The sequence below is a fragment of the Periplaneta americana genome, chromosome 10 (genome assembly GCF_040183065.1).
Source record: "Periplaneta americana isolate PAMFEO1 chromosome 10, P.americana_PAMFEO1_priV1, whole genome shotgun sequence".
In the NCBI taxonomy this organism is placed as follows: Eukaryota; Metazoa; Arthropoda; class Insecta; order Blattodea; family Blattidae; genus Periplaneta; species Periplaneta americana.
In genome coordinates, this window is record NC_091126.1 from 18,256,973 (window position 1) to 18,276,603 (window position 19,631).

Here is a 19,631-nt window from a genome sequence, read left to right on the forward strand (position 1 = left end):
ATCTAGATTTCTTGCGTTTTTCTTTTACATACATTATTCATCAATATTTCTTAGTCCCTTTCTTCTCCAGTGTATTTGTTCACTATCAGAATTACTTTCACTCAAGTTGCTATGAATGATTTACAGACAACGAACTTACAACCACACTGACAGCAAATTAGCAAATTTAAACGAGAGACAGACTTCCTACCTGACATCTGGTGATGATGCTTACAATATTGATTGGAAAAAGGAAGAAAGTCCGGACATTCTTCCTTAATCCACTGATTGAAAATTTTACTGGGCTGTTACTTCATTGTTATTGCTGGTAGACTCTGTGAAGTTCTGTACACAATCGACACTCTTTTGTACACGTGTAAGAAGTTAATTGGTGCATACAAAAGTATTTCCATTTTGTACAAAACACACAATAACCAACAAAAACTACATGTAACAAGCTTGTAGCGTATTATTTTTAACTCACCATGTGTAACAAAAGGACAAACTCACTAGCACTGTGCATAAAGTACAAGAGGTGATAAGAAAAGATTGAATGCTTACCGTTGTGAGCGAGGCCACTGTTGTTGTCCTGGCTGTGTGGCTGGGCTGTAAGAAGAAGACAGTTTTCAATATAAAGTCAGTCATTCTCTCAAGTCAACACTAACGTTCTACACTGTACTGACTGGCACCAAGACGTGCAACATGGCATAAAAGTTTAATAATAACCTGTAACTGTCCACTTGGCCAGATTTAGAACTTTGATATTTTGTTTGACTGGGAAGGCTGTCTGATACTTTTGTTGGAGCATAATGCATTACAGGGTGGTTTATAAGACTAATTTCCTTTGCTTGATCCCTCCATTGGTCTGAGAACTGTTTATGACTGAAGTTTTGCAGCAACGTTTGTTGTTCTGTTCCTGTATTTTTCAACCACGTGATGTCTCCCCATGACAACCACAAATACTCAAACATATTCAAGGAGTCAACCCATTTATGCCCAGGTGGGTCGTTTTCGACCCATTGATTAAAATTATTTTCCACGCGAATTAGCCTAGGCAACACAACGTATCTAGTTTTCTTAGATGCACAAACGTACAATGCACTTGTGGACCACGCGGGAAACCAACAAACCACGTCATTATTGCGCGGGAACTTGCCGAATAAATATGACGCAACTACCGTCTGCCTTGGAAAAGAAAAAGTGAGTAAAAACTCTGTTCAATCCGTGAATTTTATTAACAATCTGTGTTTCCTGCCAAGATGATTCAGGAGAATATGTATCTTGTATGTTTTTGTCAATATTTAAGCTATGTGCTGTACAGTAGGGGTTACAATTTAGTGTGGGTCGATAATGACCCACTAAGCACTTATTCGAAGATTACCTTTCACATAGCTTTTCTTTATGAAATCATTTTGTTTTCTTATTATTTTCCTTTGAGCGATGTTTTTACGAACAACTACCTCAATAGAAGTTTGTGTAAGAATTAGGAGTGCTTTTGGGAATGATAATTCTGATAGCACTTCTCAGAATATCTCAGGCTTATTACCGCTTTCGTTTACAACATTGTTTTATTTGTGTAATGTTGTATCTCACTGCTTGGGATGCACTCTGGATAGTCCTTGATGAACTAAGTAGTTCATAATTCTCGGCACTACCGGCACCTATGAGAGCCGAGTGTGAATAACAATCAGAATGACCCCGTTTTGTCTTTTTATTATCTCCATGAGAGTTCCCTATTGGCCCCATCTGAAATCTGTGATCCTTCATTACAGTTTCCATAATCATAATTATTCCCTCTTTTCAGACTCACTGGTCTGAGAGTAACCTAAATTCTAGAATAATTGGAGAGATCTGATTCTTCCGAAATCCCTAAATATGGGGCAGATATATTCATTGGTCTGCCTGAGGATAACGGATGCAGATTCTGGAGATGAAGATTGCAAGGACTCCAACCGAGCTCAACTACAAGCCACAGCAGAGTTAGTGACAGGGCTACTAGACATTGTTCAGCCTTATAAAGAGGAAGGGGCACCGATATTAGAAAAGATTCAGATCTTATCAGCAATGAAATTGAGAATTCCCCTCCACCGACACGTAGAATAAAGCGAGATAGAAATAAAGGTGAGCATCACGTCTATCGAATATGAAGTAGCCCCTTTAGGAGAAGGGGAAATCAAAGCTCGTCTGCCTTATGTTTTCCGTAAATATAATTGCAATATGAGTGGAGTACATACTTCTGACCTACGTGGAAAAAATGGCACATACCATTACTTTCGTGTTTATTAGATGTGTGCATAAACAATGTTAGGCTTCTCAGTCAGTCGATCATACGAGAAGTCTTTGGCCTCAAAATAACGTAAGCCTAAAGAGAGGAAGACGAGTTCATTCCTTCGACATCATCAAAGAACACCGAGAAAGGATCACTGTGGGCACTATAGCCCAACAACAAAGACGGTGATACAAGAGTTGTGGCAATGTAAAAGCATGTTAGAGATGCAGCATAGGCTATCATGAGTAGAACTAAGGACTTATGTCATATATTTTTAGTAGTGGGTCGATAACGACCCACTAAGCACTTATTCGAGAATTACCTTTCAGATAGCTATTCTTTATGAAATCATTTTGTTTTCTTATTATTTTCCTTTGAGCGATGTTCTTACGAACAACTACCTCAATATAAGTTTGTGTAAGAATTAGGAGTGCTTTTGGGAATGATAATTCTGATAGCACTTCTCAGAATATCTCAGGCTTATTACTGCTTTCGTTTACAACATTGATTTATTTGTGTAATGTTATATCTCACTGCTTGGGATGCACTCTGGACAGTCTTTGACGAACTAAGTAGTTCATAATTCTCGGCACTACCGGCACCTATGAGAGCCGAGTGTGAATAACAATCAGAATGACCCCGTTTTGTCTTTTTATCATCTTCATGAGAGTTCCCTATTGGCCCCATCTGAAAACTGAGATCCTTTGTTCATGTTTGCAGTTTTTCTTGGGAAGGATAGGCCTAAATGCTGTAACATCCCGTTGCTTTCCGCACACCACTATCTCTTTCGCATCTTATTAAATTCCAGGGGGTCCAAGCGTGGAGATGAGGAGAGTGGATTTGACTAATTGGGCCCTCTGGACTTCACCGAAAGTCACGGCAATGGTTAAATATTAATTCTATCAGGATGTTTGACCCGATCAGAGACCGGGGAATCTCAATTAGCCTTTGCCCCCTACATCCTGGACTAGCTTCTGCAAATCATCAGAAAATCTTAGAGTGTGATTGGGCCAATTTCTCCGAAAATGTTTCCACACTTTTGACCTCGTAGCTCAGATGTCAACGTCTCAGGTTCAATTCCTCGTTACTCCTTTTCATTTTATTGTGGTTCAAGATAGTATAATGTAATAATACAAAAAGAAAAACTAATACCAGTATTATGCAACTGGATTTTTCCAAACCTAATATTAAATTTATGTTATTTATATCACTAAAGAACGATTACAATATAAATAACTTGAATATTATTTATACAGTATCACTAAAGAACGGTAACAGAATATAAATGATAAATATCGGTTTGTTTAATTAATATCAGATATTATATAATATGTACTGCACGCATTGTATTCTTCACCTGACATAATTAGGAACGTTAAATCCAGACGTTTGAGGTGGGCAGGGCATGCAGCACGTATGGGCGAATCCATAAATGCATATAGTGTGTTAGTTGGGAGACCGGAGGGAAAAAGACCTTTAGGGAGGCCGAGATGTAGATGGGAGGATAATATTAAAATGGATTTGAGGGAGGTGGGGTATGATGATAGAGACTGGATTAATCTTGCACAGGATAGGGACCGCTGGCGGGCTTATGTGAGGGCGGTAATGAACCTTCGGTTTCCTTAAAAGACATTTGTAAGTAAGTAAGTATTATATAATACGTATTTAATCATCTAAATAAAATAACCTATTTTACATAGAAAGATGGTTATTTGTATTATAATAATTACTTACATAAAATACAGATTATTTATATTGCGAAAGAACAATAACAATATAAATAACTTGAATATTGTTTTATAATGATAATGAAGGAAAACGGAATATAAATGATAACTTGAATATTATTTATATCGCTAAAGAACGATAACAATATAAAAAACGTGAATATTATTCATATCGGAATTTCACAGATTTATTACAGATGTATTTAGGAAATTGTAGAAGAATAGTAATTAGTAACAGTGTCCTATTTATTCTTCTTGGAGCCAAATTTGTAACTTTTAAAAGTGTGGTTACTATGTTGAACTGTATGTGTTGCAACGGATGATTGATTTGTTATGTATGTGAGTCAGTTATGGGATACTTGATGTCGTCGTAATTATAGTTTGATTGTGTTTTTGTAACTATTGTGTATTAATTTATGATTTATGGTCCGGAAAGCTGCATATTTGTGTTATAGAAGTGTTACGTATGTGTGTTGTTAATGTTTTTGTATGTTTCAAATTGATACCTGATATTTTGTTTTGCAATCGTAATGCCTAATTTACGGATTGTTTATGTTTTGTTTACATCGCGTAAGCTAATTAATTTTTTTTCCATTTCTCTTTATGCTTATGTTTTTTGTGTATAAAACTATAGCCCTAACATACATAATTATGTAAAATAGGATTAACCCCCATTGGAGATACAACAATAATAATTATTATTCATATCGTTATAAAACGATAACAGAATACAAATGATGACTTGAATGTTATTCATATCTCTAAAGAACGGTAACAAAATATAAATAACGTGATATCCATACAGAACGATAACTGGATATAAATGATAATTTGAATATCATTTACATCGCTAAAGAACGATTAAAAAATAAAATGAAAAATTGAAGAAGGCCCGAACCCACGACCTTTCAATCATTAAACAAGCACTCTACCGCTGGTCTACGAGGCGCAGATATGGAACACTTTCATAGTTTCGGAACTGCTTGTACAAGCACATGCATCGTGTAACATCGCCGCGACCCGAAGTGGACTTTGAAAATATTCGCTGTTCACGAGTGCGGCCACTTTTTTTTTTGACAGCTGTACATGTGTAAGTAGTTAATTGGTACATTCAAAAGTACGTCCATTTCGTACAAAACACACAATAACCAACAAAAACCATATGTAACAACCCTGCAGCGCATTATTTTCAACTCACCATGTGTAAAAAAAGGACAAAGTCACTAGCCCAGTGCAGAAAGTACAAGAGGTGATAAGAAAAGATTGAATTCTTACCCTCTGTGACGGCGACGATCACCACTGTGTTGAAGGTAGTCATCCCTGTAAGAAAAAGACTGTGTTCAATCTAATATCAGTCATTCTCTCAAATTAACACTTACGTTCTACACTATAATGACTGGCACCAATACCTGCAACATGGCATAAAAATTTAATAATGACATGTAACTGTCCACTTGCCCAACATTTAGATTTCTGATAATTTGTCTGACTGGGAGGGCTGTCCGATACATTTTGTTGGAGGATAATGCATTACAGGGTGGTTTATAACACTAATTTCCATTGCTTGATCCCTCCATTGGTCTGACAACTGTTTTGCAGTAACGTTTATTGTTCTGTTCATGTACTTTTCAACCTTGTGATGTGTCCCATGACAACCACAAACACTAAAACAAATTCAAGGGATTAACACAGTGAGGGGAGTCTACAAATAATCTCTCAAGAAGACCTGCCACAGGCCCAGAACTACACAGTATGGCATTATACGAGATATCATGACTTGGACAATGTAGCAATGGAACAGGTACTGTTCACTGATGAGTTACGATTTTATCACCAGGTGAGTGGTGGAGGACTAAAGAGAGATCTTCCCTATACCTTTTCGTCTAACCACATTCCAGTGTGGTTGTTATCAACAGACCAACAGATCAGTTTCTTTTTTTACAAGCATTAGAATTTCACAGTTAATCGTAGTTAAACAATTACATAGTGAATCACAAAGATAGCCACCAGTTTATTCTTACATTAAGCCTACCTAGCACTTTCGCTGGTGTTTATCATGTGAACCACATATATCACTTCATGATTCTCCACCGTACAATGCCATTCCACACAAAGCACATCACTAGTCTCTTCCTTAGTTCTTTTCCCTCAAGTCCAAAGAAGATGCTCCTTTTCCTATTAAAACTTCCTTTCCCCCTTGCTATTCTTCTTTTTGACTTCTTGGCAGTAACTCATGCTACACCTTAAGTATTTCTCCACCTATTCTACTGCCTCATTCGAAATTCGCAGCATGTTTACCTCCTTTATTTTTCTTTTAATAACCATGGTCTTCGTTTTGTGTGAATGTATCATCCTATATTGCTCAGAGCTGTCCTTTAACTCCAGTAGCACAGAATAAGAAATATAATGGTGCTTGTAAGTGAGTAAAGAAATAATGCTGAAACTGTTCAGAAAGAGAGAAAAATGAATTGGTAGGGTCACTAGCCAAGAAGAACCCGTTACAATGAATGAGTTATAACTTTTACTGCAAGGACCATTGTTATGTTTTGGTGGAGTATGAGCCGACAGGAAGGCAGTGACATTGTATGAGGCAGGCATCTTAGCTTTTACGAACTTCAGCTTTTGTTAGTCGCGTAAAATTCACCACCGATGCACAGAGCATTATTCTTCACTTTTTTTCAAGGCGCTGCAAGCAAAAAGATCATGAGCAGAAGTTTCTTCGACCCTTTCACTTCCCTTCTTATGCTATAAGCTGTTCAGTTCAGACATGGCTCGGTCCCACCTTTCTGGTTATATTAACACACAAATCATGTGTAAGCAGTTAATTGGTACATACAAAAGTACGTCCATTTTGTACAAAACACACAATAACCAACAAAATCTATATGTAACGACCCTGCAGCTTATTATTTTTAACTGACCATGTGTAACAAAAGGGCAAAGTCACTAGCCCTGTGCAAAAAATTCAAGAGATGATAAGAAATGATTGAATTCATACCTTCTGGATCGCCTATTTCCTGGATATCTACCATCAATGTCCCTGTAAGAAAAAGACAGTGTTCAATGTAATATCAGTCATTCTCTCAAGTTAACACTTACGTTCTACACTATACTGACTGGCACCAATACCTGCAACATCGCATAAAAGTTTAATAATAACATGTACTTGTCCACTTGGCCAAGATTTAAAATTTTGATAATTTGTCTGACTGGGAGGGCTGTTGATACATTTTGTTGGAGGATACTGCATTACAGGATCGTTTATAACACTAATTTTCGTTGCTTGATCCCTCCATTGGTCTGTTTATGACGGACGTTTTGCAGTAACTTTGGTTGTTCTGTTGCTGTACTTTTCAACCATGTGATGTCTCCCCATGAGAACCACAAACACTCAAACAAATTCAGGGACTTAACACAGTGAGGGGACTCTCCAAATAATCTCTCAAGAAGACCTGCCACAGATACAGAACTAAACAGTATGGCATTATACGAGATATCATGATTTGGACAATGTAGCAATGGAACAACTTCACTGACGAGTTACGATTTTATCACCAGGTGAGTGGTAAAGAATATGGAGGACTAAGGAGAGAGATCTTCCCTATACATTTTCGTCTAACCACATTTTAGTGTGGTTGTTATCAATAGACCAACAGATCAATGTTATTTTCTTACAAGAGTTAGAATTTCACTTTTAATCGTAGTAAAACAATTACATAATGAATAACAAAGAAAACAACCAGTTTATTCTTATATTACCTAGACCTTTCGCTGGTGTTAATCATGTGAACCACATAAATCACTTCATGATTCTGCACTGTACAATGTAATTCCACACAAAGCACTTCACTAGTCTCTTCCTCAGTTCTTTTCCCTAAAGTCCAAAGAAGATGCTCCTTTTCGTATTAAAACTTCCTTTCCCATTGGTATTCTTCTTTTCACTTCTTGGCAGTGATTCATGTTACAACTTAAATATTTCTCCACCTATTCTACTGCCACATTTGAAATTCGCAGCACGTTTACCTCCTTTATTTTTCTTTTAATAACCATGGTTTTCGTTTTGGGTGAATATATAATCCCATATTACTCAGAGCTATCCTGTAACTCCAGTAGCACAGAATAAGAAATCTAGTGGTACCGGGAAGTGGGTAAAGAAATGATGCTGAAACTGATCAGTAAGAGAGAAAAAATAATTAGTAGGGTCACTGGCCAAGAAGAACCCGTTACTATCAATGATTTATAACTTTTACTGCAAGGAACTTTGTTATGTTTTGGGGCAGTATGAGGAGAGAGGAAGGCAGTGACATTGTATGAGGCAGGCATCAAAACTTTTACGAACTTCAGCTTTTGTTAGTCTCGTAAAATTCATCACCGTTGCACAGATCATTATTATGCATTTTGTTTCAAGGCGGTGCAAGCAAAAAATTAAGAGCAGAAGTTGCTGCGTCTCTTGGACTTGGTCCAACTTTTCTGGTTATATTAACACACAAAACACACGATTACGGCCAATGAAATATTCCTGCAGATCTGCAGAAAGTATTTTCTAACACATTAAGTAGATTCAGCTTGTATAGCTGCTCGTGGATGTTATTTCCACCATCTGTTGTAAGTGCACAGTGACTCTCCTAACGTCCTCTAGTAATTACTTTTAGAAAGAACCAAGAGCTTTGTATTCATAATATTAATTACATGGCTCACACTAGTTCACTTTGATTATTCAAATTCTGGTATGCTGGCATATAGATATTTTTTAGGAGAAACTGCTATTCAAGAGTCCTAAAATGTCACAATGAGAAATACAACCAAAATACTTTAAAGAAAACATTTTAAAGCAAGATCTAGTCTCTTTCACATAAATATTTTCTTTCTCTGAAAAAAGAATTCTAGATCCCTGAAGAGAATGTTAGTAGGAGGACAGAATAAGGAGTATCAAGGTCAATATTGTGAAGTTCTGTACACATTCTACACTCTTTTGTACATGTGTAAGCAGTTAATTGGTACATTCAAAAGTATGTCCATTTTGTACAAAACACACAATATACAACAAAAACTATATGTAACAACCCTGCAGCTTATTTTTAACTCACCATGTTTAACAAAAAGACAAACTCACTAGCCCTGTGCATAAATTACAACAGGTGATAAGATAAGAATGAATTCTTACCGTCCAAAACGGGAGTCAATTGCAGCTTCGAGCATTTGTGCAATAACTGTAAAAAGAAGACAGTTCAAGTTAATATCAGTCATTCTCTCAAGTTATCACTTACATTGTACACTATATTGACTCTCAGCAAGGCCTTCAACATGGCATTAAAGTTTAATAATGACATGGCCAAGATTTAGAACTTTTATATTTTGTCTTATTGGAAATGCTGTCTGATACATTTTGTTGTAGGATAATGCATTACAGGGTGGTTTATAACACTAATTTCCATTGCTTGATGCCTTCATTTTTCTGAGGATTGTTTATGACGGAAGTTTTGCAGTAACGTTTATTGTTCTGTTCCTGTACTTTTCAACCTCGTGATGTCTCCCCATGACAACCACAAACACTCAAACAAATTCAAGGAGTTAACACAGTGAGGGGACTCTCCAAATAATCTCTCAAGAAGAACTGTCACAGGTCCAGAACTAAACAGTATCAAGCATTTCAATCGCATTATACGAGTTATGACTTGGACAATGTAGCAACGGAACAAGTATTGATCACTGACGAGTTACGATTTTATCACCACGTGACAGGGAAAGAATATGGAGGACTGAGGAGAGAGATCTTCCCTCTACATTTTCGTGTGACCACATTCCAGGGTGGTTGTTATTAATAGGCCAACAGATCAGTTTTATTTTCTTACAAGAGTTAGAATTTCACAGTTAATCGTAGTTAAACAAGTACATAGTGAATCACAAAGTTAGAACGCATAAAGAAATTTGTCTCGGATATCAACTGAATGGTACGTCGGTGCCACAAACGAAGACTTGTAAATACCTAGGTATATATTTAAGTAACAAACTGGGTTGGGTGGAAGACGTCACTAATACAACAAGGAAAGCCTGGAAAGCACTACATTTCTCCATGCGTATTCTGAAGAAATCTAACCCAAAGTCAAAGGAATTAGCGTACAAAACCCTTGTTCGCCCAATTATGGAATATGGAGCAGTAGGTTGGGATCCGTACAGACAAAACCAAATCGATTGAATAGAAAAATTCCAACGCAAGGCAGCAAAACATGTCAAAATGGGGAAGGGACATGGTGAGGAGATAGTGAAAGATTTAGGCTGGGAACTTCTCAAATCAAGGCGACGAAAAACTTGACTCACCACATTGTGTAAGGCACAAATGGGACACAAAGCATGGACCGATATTGATGCTAGATTAGCAACACCCCATAAGGAAGGGCTGATCATATTAGGAAGTTTAAATGTAGAAAACAAAGATAGAACGTGGCAAAATTTTCCTTTGTTAACTGCACAATAGTAGATTGCAACAGCTTACCTGCGGCAATCTTTCTTGCGGTGGTCCTCTCAAAATCAATACATTTAAGGAAAGGTTGAGAAGATTAGACTGAAAATGTAATTGTAGGTGCAGTGAAATTATTTAAGTTATGCCATGTAAACAATTTTATTTTTATTTTAGTTGGCTAATTTACGACGCTTTATCAACAGCTTAGGTTATTTAGCGTCTGAATGAGATGAAGGTGATAATGCCGGTGAAATGAGTCCGGGGTCCAGCACCGAAAGTTACCCAGCATTTGCTCATATTGGGTTGAGGTAAAACCCCAGGAAAACCTCAACCAGGTAACTTGCCCCGACCGGGAATCGAACCCAGGCCACCTGGTTTCGCAGACAGATGCGCTGACCGTTGCTCAACAGATGTGGACTAAACAATAGAGTTGTTATATAATTAATTAAGTTCATATGTAATTAAGATATGTAATTTAGTTGATATGTAACTAAAATTAAGATGATATGTAATTAAGATGATATGTAATTAATTAGTATGATATGTAATTAATTAAGGTGATATATAATTACTTAAATTGGTAACAGTTGGGTGAATTAGAAGTACTTATAATTTAAATTTACTTTTGCTTATCGTAGGCGTTAGTCCTAGGTTTATTGCATTTAACATTTAAAGATTTACGTGTATTTTATTTTGTTTCATTTACGTTTATTTATTTTATTTCATGTAATTGTAATTATTTTATATTATATATATCACTGTCACCGGGTGTATACCCAATTGTAGTGTTAAAAATTACATACATACATATATACATACATACAAACATACATAGGCTACATACATACATATATAACAACCAGTTTATTCTTATATTAGCTAGAAATTTCGCAGTTAAACATGAGAACCACATAAATCACTTCCTGATTCTGCACCGTATAATGCCATTCCACACAAAGCACTTCACTAGTCTCTTCCTTAGTTCTTTTCCCTGAAGTCCGCAGAAGATTCTCCTTTTCCCATTGCTATTCTTCTTCTGACTTCTTGGCAGTAACTCGTGTTACAGCTTAAGTATCTGTACACCTATTCTATTGCCTCATTTGAAATTCGCAGCTCGTTTACCTCCTTTATTTTTCTTTTAATAACCACGGTCTTCGTTTTGTGTGAATGTATCATCCCATATTGCCCAGAGCTGTCCTTTAACTCCAGTAGCACAGAATAAGAAATCTAGTGGTGTTGGTAAGCGAGTAAAGAAATGATGCTGAAACTGATCAGAAAGAGAAAAAAAGAATTCGTTGGGTCACTAGCCAAGAGGAACCCGTTACTATGAATGATTTACAACTTTTACTGCAAAGAACATTGTTATGTTTTGGTGCAGTATGAGCAGACAGGAAGGCAGTGACATTGTATGAGGCAGGCTAATAGCTTTTGCGAAAATCAGCTTTCGTTAGTCGCATAAAATTCACCACCCATGCACAGAGCATTATTCTGCATTTTTTTTCAAGGCGGTGTAATTATGTAAGAGGTTCCAAACAAGAACGCCAGTTTTAATAATGTCAATAAATGCAACAAAATCACAAATCAGAGCAAATAGCAATGCTGCAAACCAAAAAAATAACGAGACAATGTTCCACTGTCGTCTTGGTTTGATGGTGCTGTTATATATTGTGTTACCTATTTTTCTGACACTTATTCACATTATTAAATCCGGCATTCTTGTTGAGACAAACTTTATACTGTACAGCATTTCTGTAATTAAGAGTTTGAATAGCCATGTTAGTAGAAGGACAGAATAAGGAGTATCAAGGTCAATATTGTGAAGTTCTGTACACAATCTACACTCTTTTGTACATGTGTAAGCAGTTAATTGGGACATACAAAAGTACGTCCATTTTGTACAAAAAACGCAATAACCAACAAAAACTATATGTAACAACCCTGCAAAGTATTATTTTTAACTCAACATGTGTAACAAAAGGACAAAATCACTAGCCCTGTGCATAAAGTTCAATAGGTTATAAGAAAAGATTGAATTCTTACCGTTTCCCCATTGCATCGCACAATTGACCACCATTTGGAAGTCATCTGTAAAAAGAAGTCAGTGTTCAATATAATATCAGTCATTCTCTCAAATTAACACTTACGTTCTACACTATACTCACTGGCACCAAGACGTGCAACATGCATAAAATTTAATAATATCATGCAACTGTCCACTTGCCCAAGATTTAGAAGTTCGATATTTTGTTTGACTGGGAAGGCTGTCTGATCCATTTTGTTGGAGGATAATGCATTACAGGGTGATTTATAAGACTAATTTCCTTTGCTTGATTCCTCCATTGGTCTGACAACAGTTTATGACGTAAGTTTTGAAGTATTTTTTATTGTTCTGTTCCTGTAATTTTTAACCACGTGATGTCTCCCTATGACAACCACAAACACTCAAAATCGACTCAAACAAATTCAAGGAGTTAACTCAGTGTGGGGACACTCCAAATAATCTCTCAAGAAGACCTGCCACAAGTCGAGAACTAAACAGTATTACACATTTAAATCGCATTATGCGAGATATCATGACTTGGAGAATGTCGCAATGGAACAAGTATTGTTCACTGACAAGTTGCGATTTTAACACCACGTGAGAGGGAAAGAATATGGAGGACTGAGGAGAGAGTTCCCTTCCATAGCTCTTTTCCCTGAAGTTCGCAAAAGATGCTCCTTTTCCTATTAGAACTTCCTTTCCCATTGCTATTCTTCTTTTGACTTCATGGCAGTATCTTATGTTACACCTTAAGCATTTCTCCACCTATTCTACTGTCTCATTTGAAATTCGCAGCACGTTTACTTCCTTTATTTTTCTTTTAATAACCACGGTTTTCGTTTTGTGTGAATGTATCATCCCATATTGCTTAGAGCTGTCCTCTAACTCCAGTAGCACAGAATAAGAAATCTAGTGGTGCTAGTAAGTGAGTAAAGAAATGAAGCTGATACTGATCAGAAAGAGAGAAAGAAGAATTGGTTGGGTCACTAGCCAAGAAGAACCCATTACTACGAATGATTTACAACTTCTACTGTAAGGAAAATGGTTATGTTTTAGTGCAGTATGAGCAGACAGGAAGGCAGTGACATTGTATGAGGCAGGCATCATAGCTTTTACGAACTTCAGCTTTCGTTAGTCGCATAAAATTCACCAACCATGCACAAAGCATTATTCTGTTTTTTTTTTCAAGGCGGTGTAAAAAAAAAAGATCATGAGCAGAAGTTTCTTCGTCCCTTTCACTTCCCTTCTGATGCCATAGTCTGTCCTATACAGACAAGACTCGGTCCCACCCTTGTGGTTATATTAACACACAAAACACACGATTACGGTCAATGAAGTATTCTCTGCACATCTGCAGAAATTGTTTTCTAACATATTAAGCACATTCTTCTTGTACAGCTGCTCGTGGATATTATTTCCAACATCTGTTGTAAGTGCACAGTGACTCTCCTAACATCCTCTAGTAATTACTTTTAGAAAGAACCAAGAGCTTTGTGAATTAAATACTATTATAGTCACAATCATTCCATGGTATGAAAGAAAAATTTCACAACCTCGAGCGGGAATCGAACCTGCGACTTCCTGTTCTCCGGTCAGGCGCTATACCGCTGGGCTATCGAGTTCGTCTCACGCCAAAGGCTCGGAATTATCCTTTCATACTGGCGACTCTGTTATAGAGTTCTGTCCATAGCGTCTGATCTTAGTCAGCACTGCTTATGGCTGGAAAGAAACTTTACAAATGTAATCTTCATCTTACGATGGCAAGATTGTGACTATAATAGTATTTGATTCATTAATATGTCACATCAACGGACGTGTATACGTCACCAAACATCGTAAGATGAGGATTGCATTAGTAAAGTTTCTTTCCAGCCATAAGCAGTGCTGACTAAGATCAGACGCTATGGACAGTACTCTTTAACAGAGTCGCCAGTATGAAAGGATAATTCCGAGCCTTTGGCGTGAGACGAACTCGATAGCTCAGTGGTAGAGCGCCTGACCGGAGAACAGGAAGTCGCAGGTTCGATTCCCGCTCGAGGTTGTGAAATTTTTCTTTCATACCATGGCATGATTGTGACTATAATAGTATTTAATTCATTAATATGTCACATCAACGGACGTGTATACGTCACCAAACATCGTAAGATGAAGATTACCTTTATAAGAGCTTTGTATTCATAATATTAATTACATGGCTCACACTAGTTCAATTTGATCATTCAAATTTTAGTATTCTGGTATATAGATATTGCTATAGAACGCAAAGACACAGAAGAAAAATAATTGTGGTGAACATGACATTAGGAACTAATATGTTAGCACGTTTCACTGTAGTGTAAAAGGTAAAGGTATCATGCCATGAAGGCACTCGGGGGGCATGGAGGTAGAGCCCCATGCTTTCCATGACCTCGGCACTAGAATGAGGTGGTGTGGTCGGCACCACGCTCTGACCACCTTTTACCCCCGGGAAAGACCCGGTACTCAATTTTTATAGGAGGCTGAGTGAACCTCGGGGCCGTTCTGAAAGTTTGGCAACGAGAAAAAATCCTGTCACCACCTGGGATCGAACCCCGGACCTTCCAGTCCGTAGCCAGCTGCTCTACCAACTGAGCTACCCGACCGCCTTCACTGTAGTGTGCTTTAAGTAAATATTCTCCTCTAAGACATGATAAATTATTCAATGAACATATTCTCTTCTGATGCATATAAAATTTTCAAGCATAACTACTTATTACAGGAAGTAGGGAGAAACTGCAAGTTATCGTATAGTATTCAAGAGTCATGAAGTTTCAAAATGAAAAATACACCCAACTGCCCAAGTTTTAAATTTTTATTCCAAAATGTTTTAAAGAAAAAATCTTAAAGCAAGATCTTGTATCTTTCACATAAATATTCTCTTTCACTGGAACAAGAATTCCAGATCCCTGAAGAGAATACACGTAAGCTCCATACTTGGAAATTGTAAACGATATCTCTTATTTACATCGAAGTATTTGCTGAATGATATATCGCGAAAATTTTGATGGCATGGTCATAACCAATTTCCTTCCTGTATTCCCCATACCTTCCTATCACATGTACACTTTCTCTCTATATATTATTAATTCATATATAAGAGGTTCCAAACAAGAAAGTCGGTTATAATAATATGAATAAATGCAACAAAATCACAAAACAGAGCAGATAGCAATGCCGCAAACCAAAAAATAGCGAGACAATGTTCCACTGCCTTTTTTGGTTTGCTGGCGTTGTTATATATTATGTTATCTATGGAACACCCTGTAATGTATAATTTTTGATCACCATGTGTAACAAAAGGACAAACTCACTATTATTTTCTCTCCTCTGGGGATTGTTGTCTTCGTCCCTGCTTCTCTCTCGTGGGGGTCGCTGTAAGAAAATAAAGAATATTATGATTTTGAACATAAAGACAAAAAATGGCAGTTATTCTCCTGAAAACCAAGGTCCTTAGCAAAATGATAGCAATTAATCGAAAACATTCAAATTATCAAACCTTCTAATTGGATGAAAAACCCATTCTACATAAATTTTATAGCACATAATGATGCATATTTACAGTTGCACACGTAGAATCTTACAGAAATCCAAAACATCCTATCATATTATATCATATCTAACAATTCGAAAGTGGCAAGAACGTTTAATAGACAAAACTGAATTGACATATCTGTAACACCTTTCGCTAATTATGAAAACTGACTTAACAAATGCAAGTTTTCTCTATTGACTAGTAGCAATAATATTAACTCGTAACTTCTGTTAATAATAATAATAATAATAATAATAATAATAATAATAATAATAATAATAATAAGCCGTGGCGCTACAGCCTGTGAAGGGCTAGACCGACCACCCGGCTGCTGGCTTCACGCCCACATGCTGAAGCAGAGGTGGACGATCATCCAACCAGAATGAAGGTATCGTGTGGTTAGCACGATGATCCCCCATCTGTTATAGCTGGTATTTGCAACCGGATTTCGCTAACTATCATAGCTCCCCAAGTGTATCACGATGCTGGGTGGGCACCAGTACCATACACTGGCCGAAATTTCATGAGAAAATTTCTTCCCCCATGAGGACTCCAACCAGCGCGCATTCCATTATCCGAGTCCTAGGCAGGATACCTTAGGCCACAACGCCACAGCGCGGGACCTAACTTCTGTTACTAACATTTAATAAACTGTTGAAAAATGCAATTTTCTCTTTACAGAGGATTAACTCGTAACTTCTATAACTAACATTTAGTGAGACGTATTGTATACTCCACAGTTCTGTAGGTATGTTCTAAAATGGTTCATGCTCTGAAGAACTGTGAGATATAATGCACTTAATATTGTGGACTGATATATTTGTGAAGGTATTCAAATTCCTATTAGGTGCGACGCAAAATCAATATAACAGCTATCATTGCTTATGCCAAACATAGTTGAAACAAGTAAGGCACAAATAAAACTGCCTGCCTCAGTTTTATAGTAACAATTTCCTCTGAACTGGTATCACAACTGAACAAATTCCCTGTTAACATTGATGTTGATATCTTTTCTTTTTTTTGTCAGATGGAGCTAATCATCTGTCAGTCCCAAAATTATATTCTCACCTTACACTATTCTACACTCCTTGTGCAGACTGTATAGTGGGGGATCTAAGTTACATTATGTACAGTGTTAGAAAATAAAATGTATCACACAGAAGTCCCAGAAAGGAGACAGTGCGCATGATCAGACATACAACGAAACAAACTAATTGTATCACCTAAACTAGTCCTCCTCTTGTGAACCAGGTGCTCGTCCTCTGATCATGCACAATCTTAAAATCTTCACAGCAATTTGTACAAATTCCTTGCGTGATGGGAAAGAAAAAGTGCAATATTGTTTTAACACTGTACTTGAGAATACTTAAATGAATTGTATTTTGAAGAGTATTTTGTACAACCCAAAGCAATATTGGAGTGTAGCCTTTCACGGCCGGCATCAATAGTAGAAAAGTTTTCCGGGCTATGAGGCCGTGGTCTGTTGGTTGTGACCAAACGTTTCGTTCACTGCTGCGGTGAACATCTTCAGTGGTGTCTATTGCTGGTGCGGCTGGTACTACTGCGCGTGCCGATTACGGTCTGTGCTGAATGAATGAATGAATGAATGAATGAATGAATGAATGAATGAATGAATGAATGAATGAATGATTGGGGGAAGTGGGAGGAGAAACTTTAAAGGTACGTGAAAACACGTCTTTGCAAGGAGGGGGGGGAATTGGGGCTGTGAAAAACTGAATATGTGAGCTCCAAGCCTTTTGGCCACTTGTCTCACTTCGGGTTTCGCCGCCCCAGTGAAGGAGCGCTAGAAATTTCCAGTGGGTAAGCCGAAAATGGACGTAACTGATTAGCTATAACATACGGGGGGGGGAGGGGCAGAAGTACAGCGACCTGATCCGGAGGAGAGACGCGACGGTACCAACTAGGAGGAGGAGTGATAGAAGTCTAGGCACGGAACGGTAATAGCCAGTTTGGCTGTTTGAAGATTCGAACACGTAGGGATTAATCTTAACGGCAATAGCCAATTGGCTCTTTGATTATTTTTCTCAGATCAGGAGACCAGCCAATTGGCTCTTTGATGACTCCATTGATCTGTACAAGGGGACGATTGAATTCTGTTAGGGCCCGAGCTCGATGTCAATAATCATTAATTTTGAGCAGTCACCAATGTCTGGGGAAGTGAATGCAGGTCCGTGGCCCATTTCTTTTAGGGCTCATCCCGAAATCTGACTTAACGCCTTAGGAAAACCACGGAAAAACCTTAGGCAGGATGAGATGTCTCAATTTCAGAAACTAGCCAGTTGGCTTTTAGGTAAAATGACTTGATTCGATGGATGTAGACTAGCCAATTGGCTCTATTACAACTCCATCGATTAGCAAAACGGAATTATTGGGGACGATATGTTAGCTCAAGTTATTTAATCATCATAACGGTATTAGCCAATTGGCTTGACACCGGAGTCAGGCCAAGACCATACGAAGAGAGGCACGGTGTTCTTGCCCTATTACAAGCAAGTTACGGACCGGATAAGCAAGATCCTCAACCGGCACAAGGTGGACACTATCTTCCTGCCCACCAAGCAGATACGCAACAGCCTACGCTCAGCCAAGGACAAACGCGACAGTTTGTCATCTACGGGGGTCTACAGGATCCCGTGTTCATGTGAGCAGTTTACATAGGGACGATGCAGCGGAGCTTCAAGACTCGGATCTCCGAACATAGAAGGAACTGCCGCCTTGGCTACGTAGGTAAGTCGGCTGTAGCTGAACATGCTTATCTGGAAGGCGAACATAAAATCAGGTTCGAAGACACCGATACACTCAGCGACACACCACATTTCTACGCGAGGCTACACCGAGAGGCGATTGAAATATATAAACATAAGAACAATTTCAATCGAAAAGAGGAAGGCCTCAAGATTAACAAGGCCTGGTATCCGGCATTAAGGAAAACTAACATCAAACCCGCCCGCGTACCACAATTAAATAACACAACCCCGGACGCGGAGCGCGTAGGCAACAGCAAGCCCGCCCGCGAAGCACATTCGAGCGCGGACCGAGGCGACAACAGCAAGCCCCCCCCCCTCCCGCACTATATATATACAACGATGCAGCCAGACAAATGTCGGGATGAGCCCTAAAAGAAATGGGCCACGGACCTGCACTCATATCCCCATGAATCTCCCTAATTAACAATTACATCTCTCCCCCCTCTTCGCAATTGAGCCATCATATAGCCAAATGGCTGGTCTCGAAATTGAGACAAATCAACAAGGCTCATGACCTCCTACATAATAGCCAAATTGGCTAGTCTCTTATATGAGACAACTCATCCTGCCTAAGGTATTCCGTGGTTTTCCTCAGGCGTAAGACAAATGTCGGGATGAGCCCTATAAGAAATGGGCCACGGACCTATATGCCCTTCCCCATATATATTCCACCTTTATTATAAATTATGTATGCCCTAGTTCAGATAATATTAATAGTCTATTAAACATACGAGGTCACTCAATAAGTCGCATATTGAAAGGAGAGGGACCTCTCAAATTGCAGCTTAGATTTCACGGCACTTCTTCCGACGGCCTTCACCTGCTTTGTCATCGAAC

General features: G+C 38.1%; 1 protein-coding gene across 4 annotated transcripts in view; it reads right to left on the reverse strand.

Moving 5' to 3' along the window:
- Nucleotides 1–19,631, reverse strand: part of LOC138707505 (acidic proline-rich protein HP43A-like) — a 308,063-nt gene that overhangs the window by 37,128 nt on the left and 251,304 nt on the right. For all 4 annotated transcript variants that reach the window (XR_011334247.1, XR_011334246.1, XR_011334245.1 and 1 more), the window contains exons 5-10: nucleotides 15,806–15,866; nucleotides 12,476–12,520; nucleotides 9,140–9,185; nucleotides 6,974–7,015; nucleotides 5,251–5,295; nucleotides 541–585 (exon numbers count right to left, since the gene is read on the reverse strand). Coding sequence is in view for 1 of the 4 variants with exons in the window: in XM_069837018.1 (XP_069693119.1) it covers nucleotides 541–585; nucleotides 5,251–5,295; nucleotides 6,974–7,015; nucleotides 9,140–9,185; nucleotides 12,476–12,509 (212 nt within the window). In the remaining 3 variants the exon portion in view is untranslated. The remainder of the gene's footprint in view (nucleotides 1–540; nucleotides 586–5,250; nucleotides 5,296–6,973; nucleotides 7,016–9,139; nucleotides 9,186–12,475; nucleotides 12,521–15,805; nucleotides 15,867–19,631) is intronic.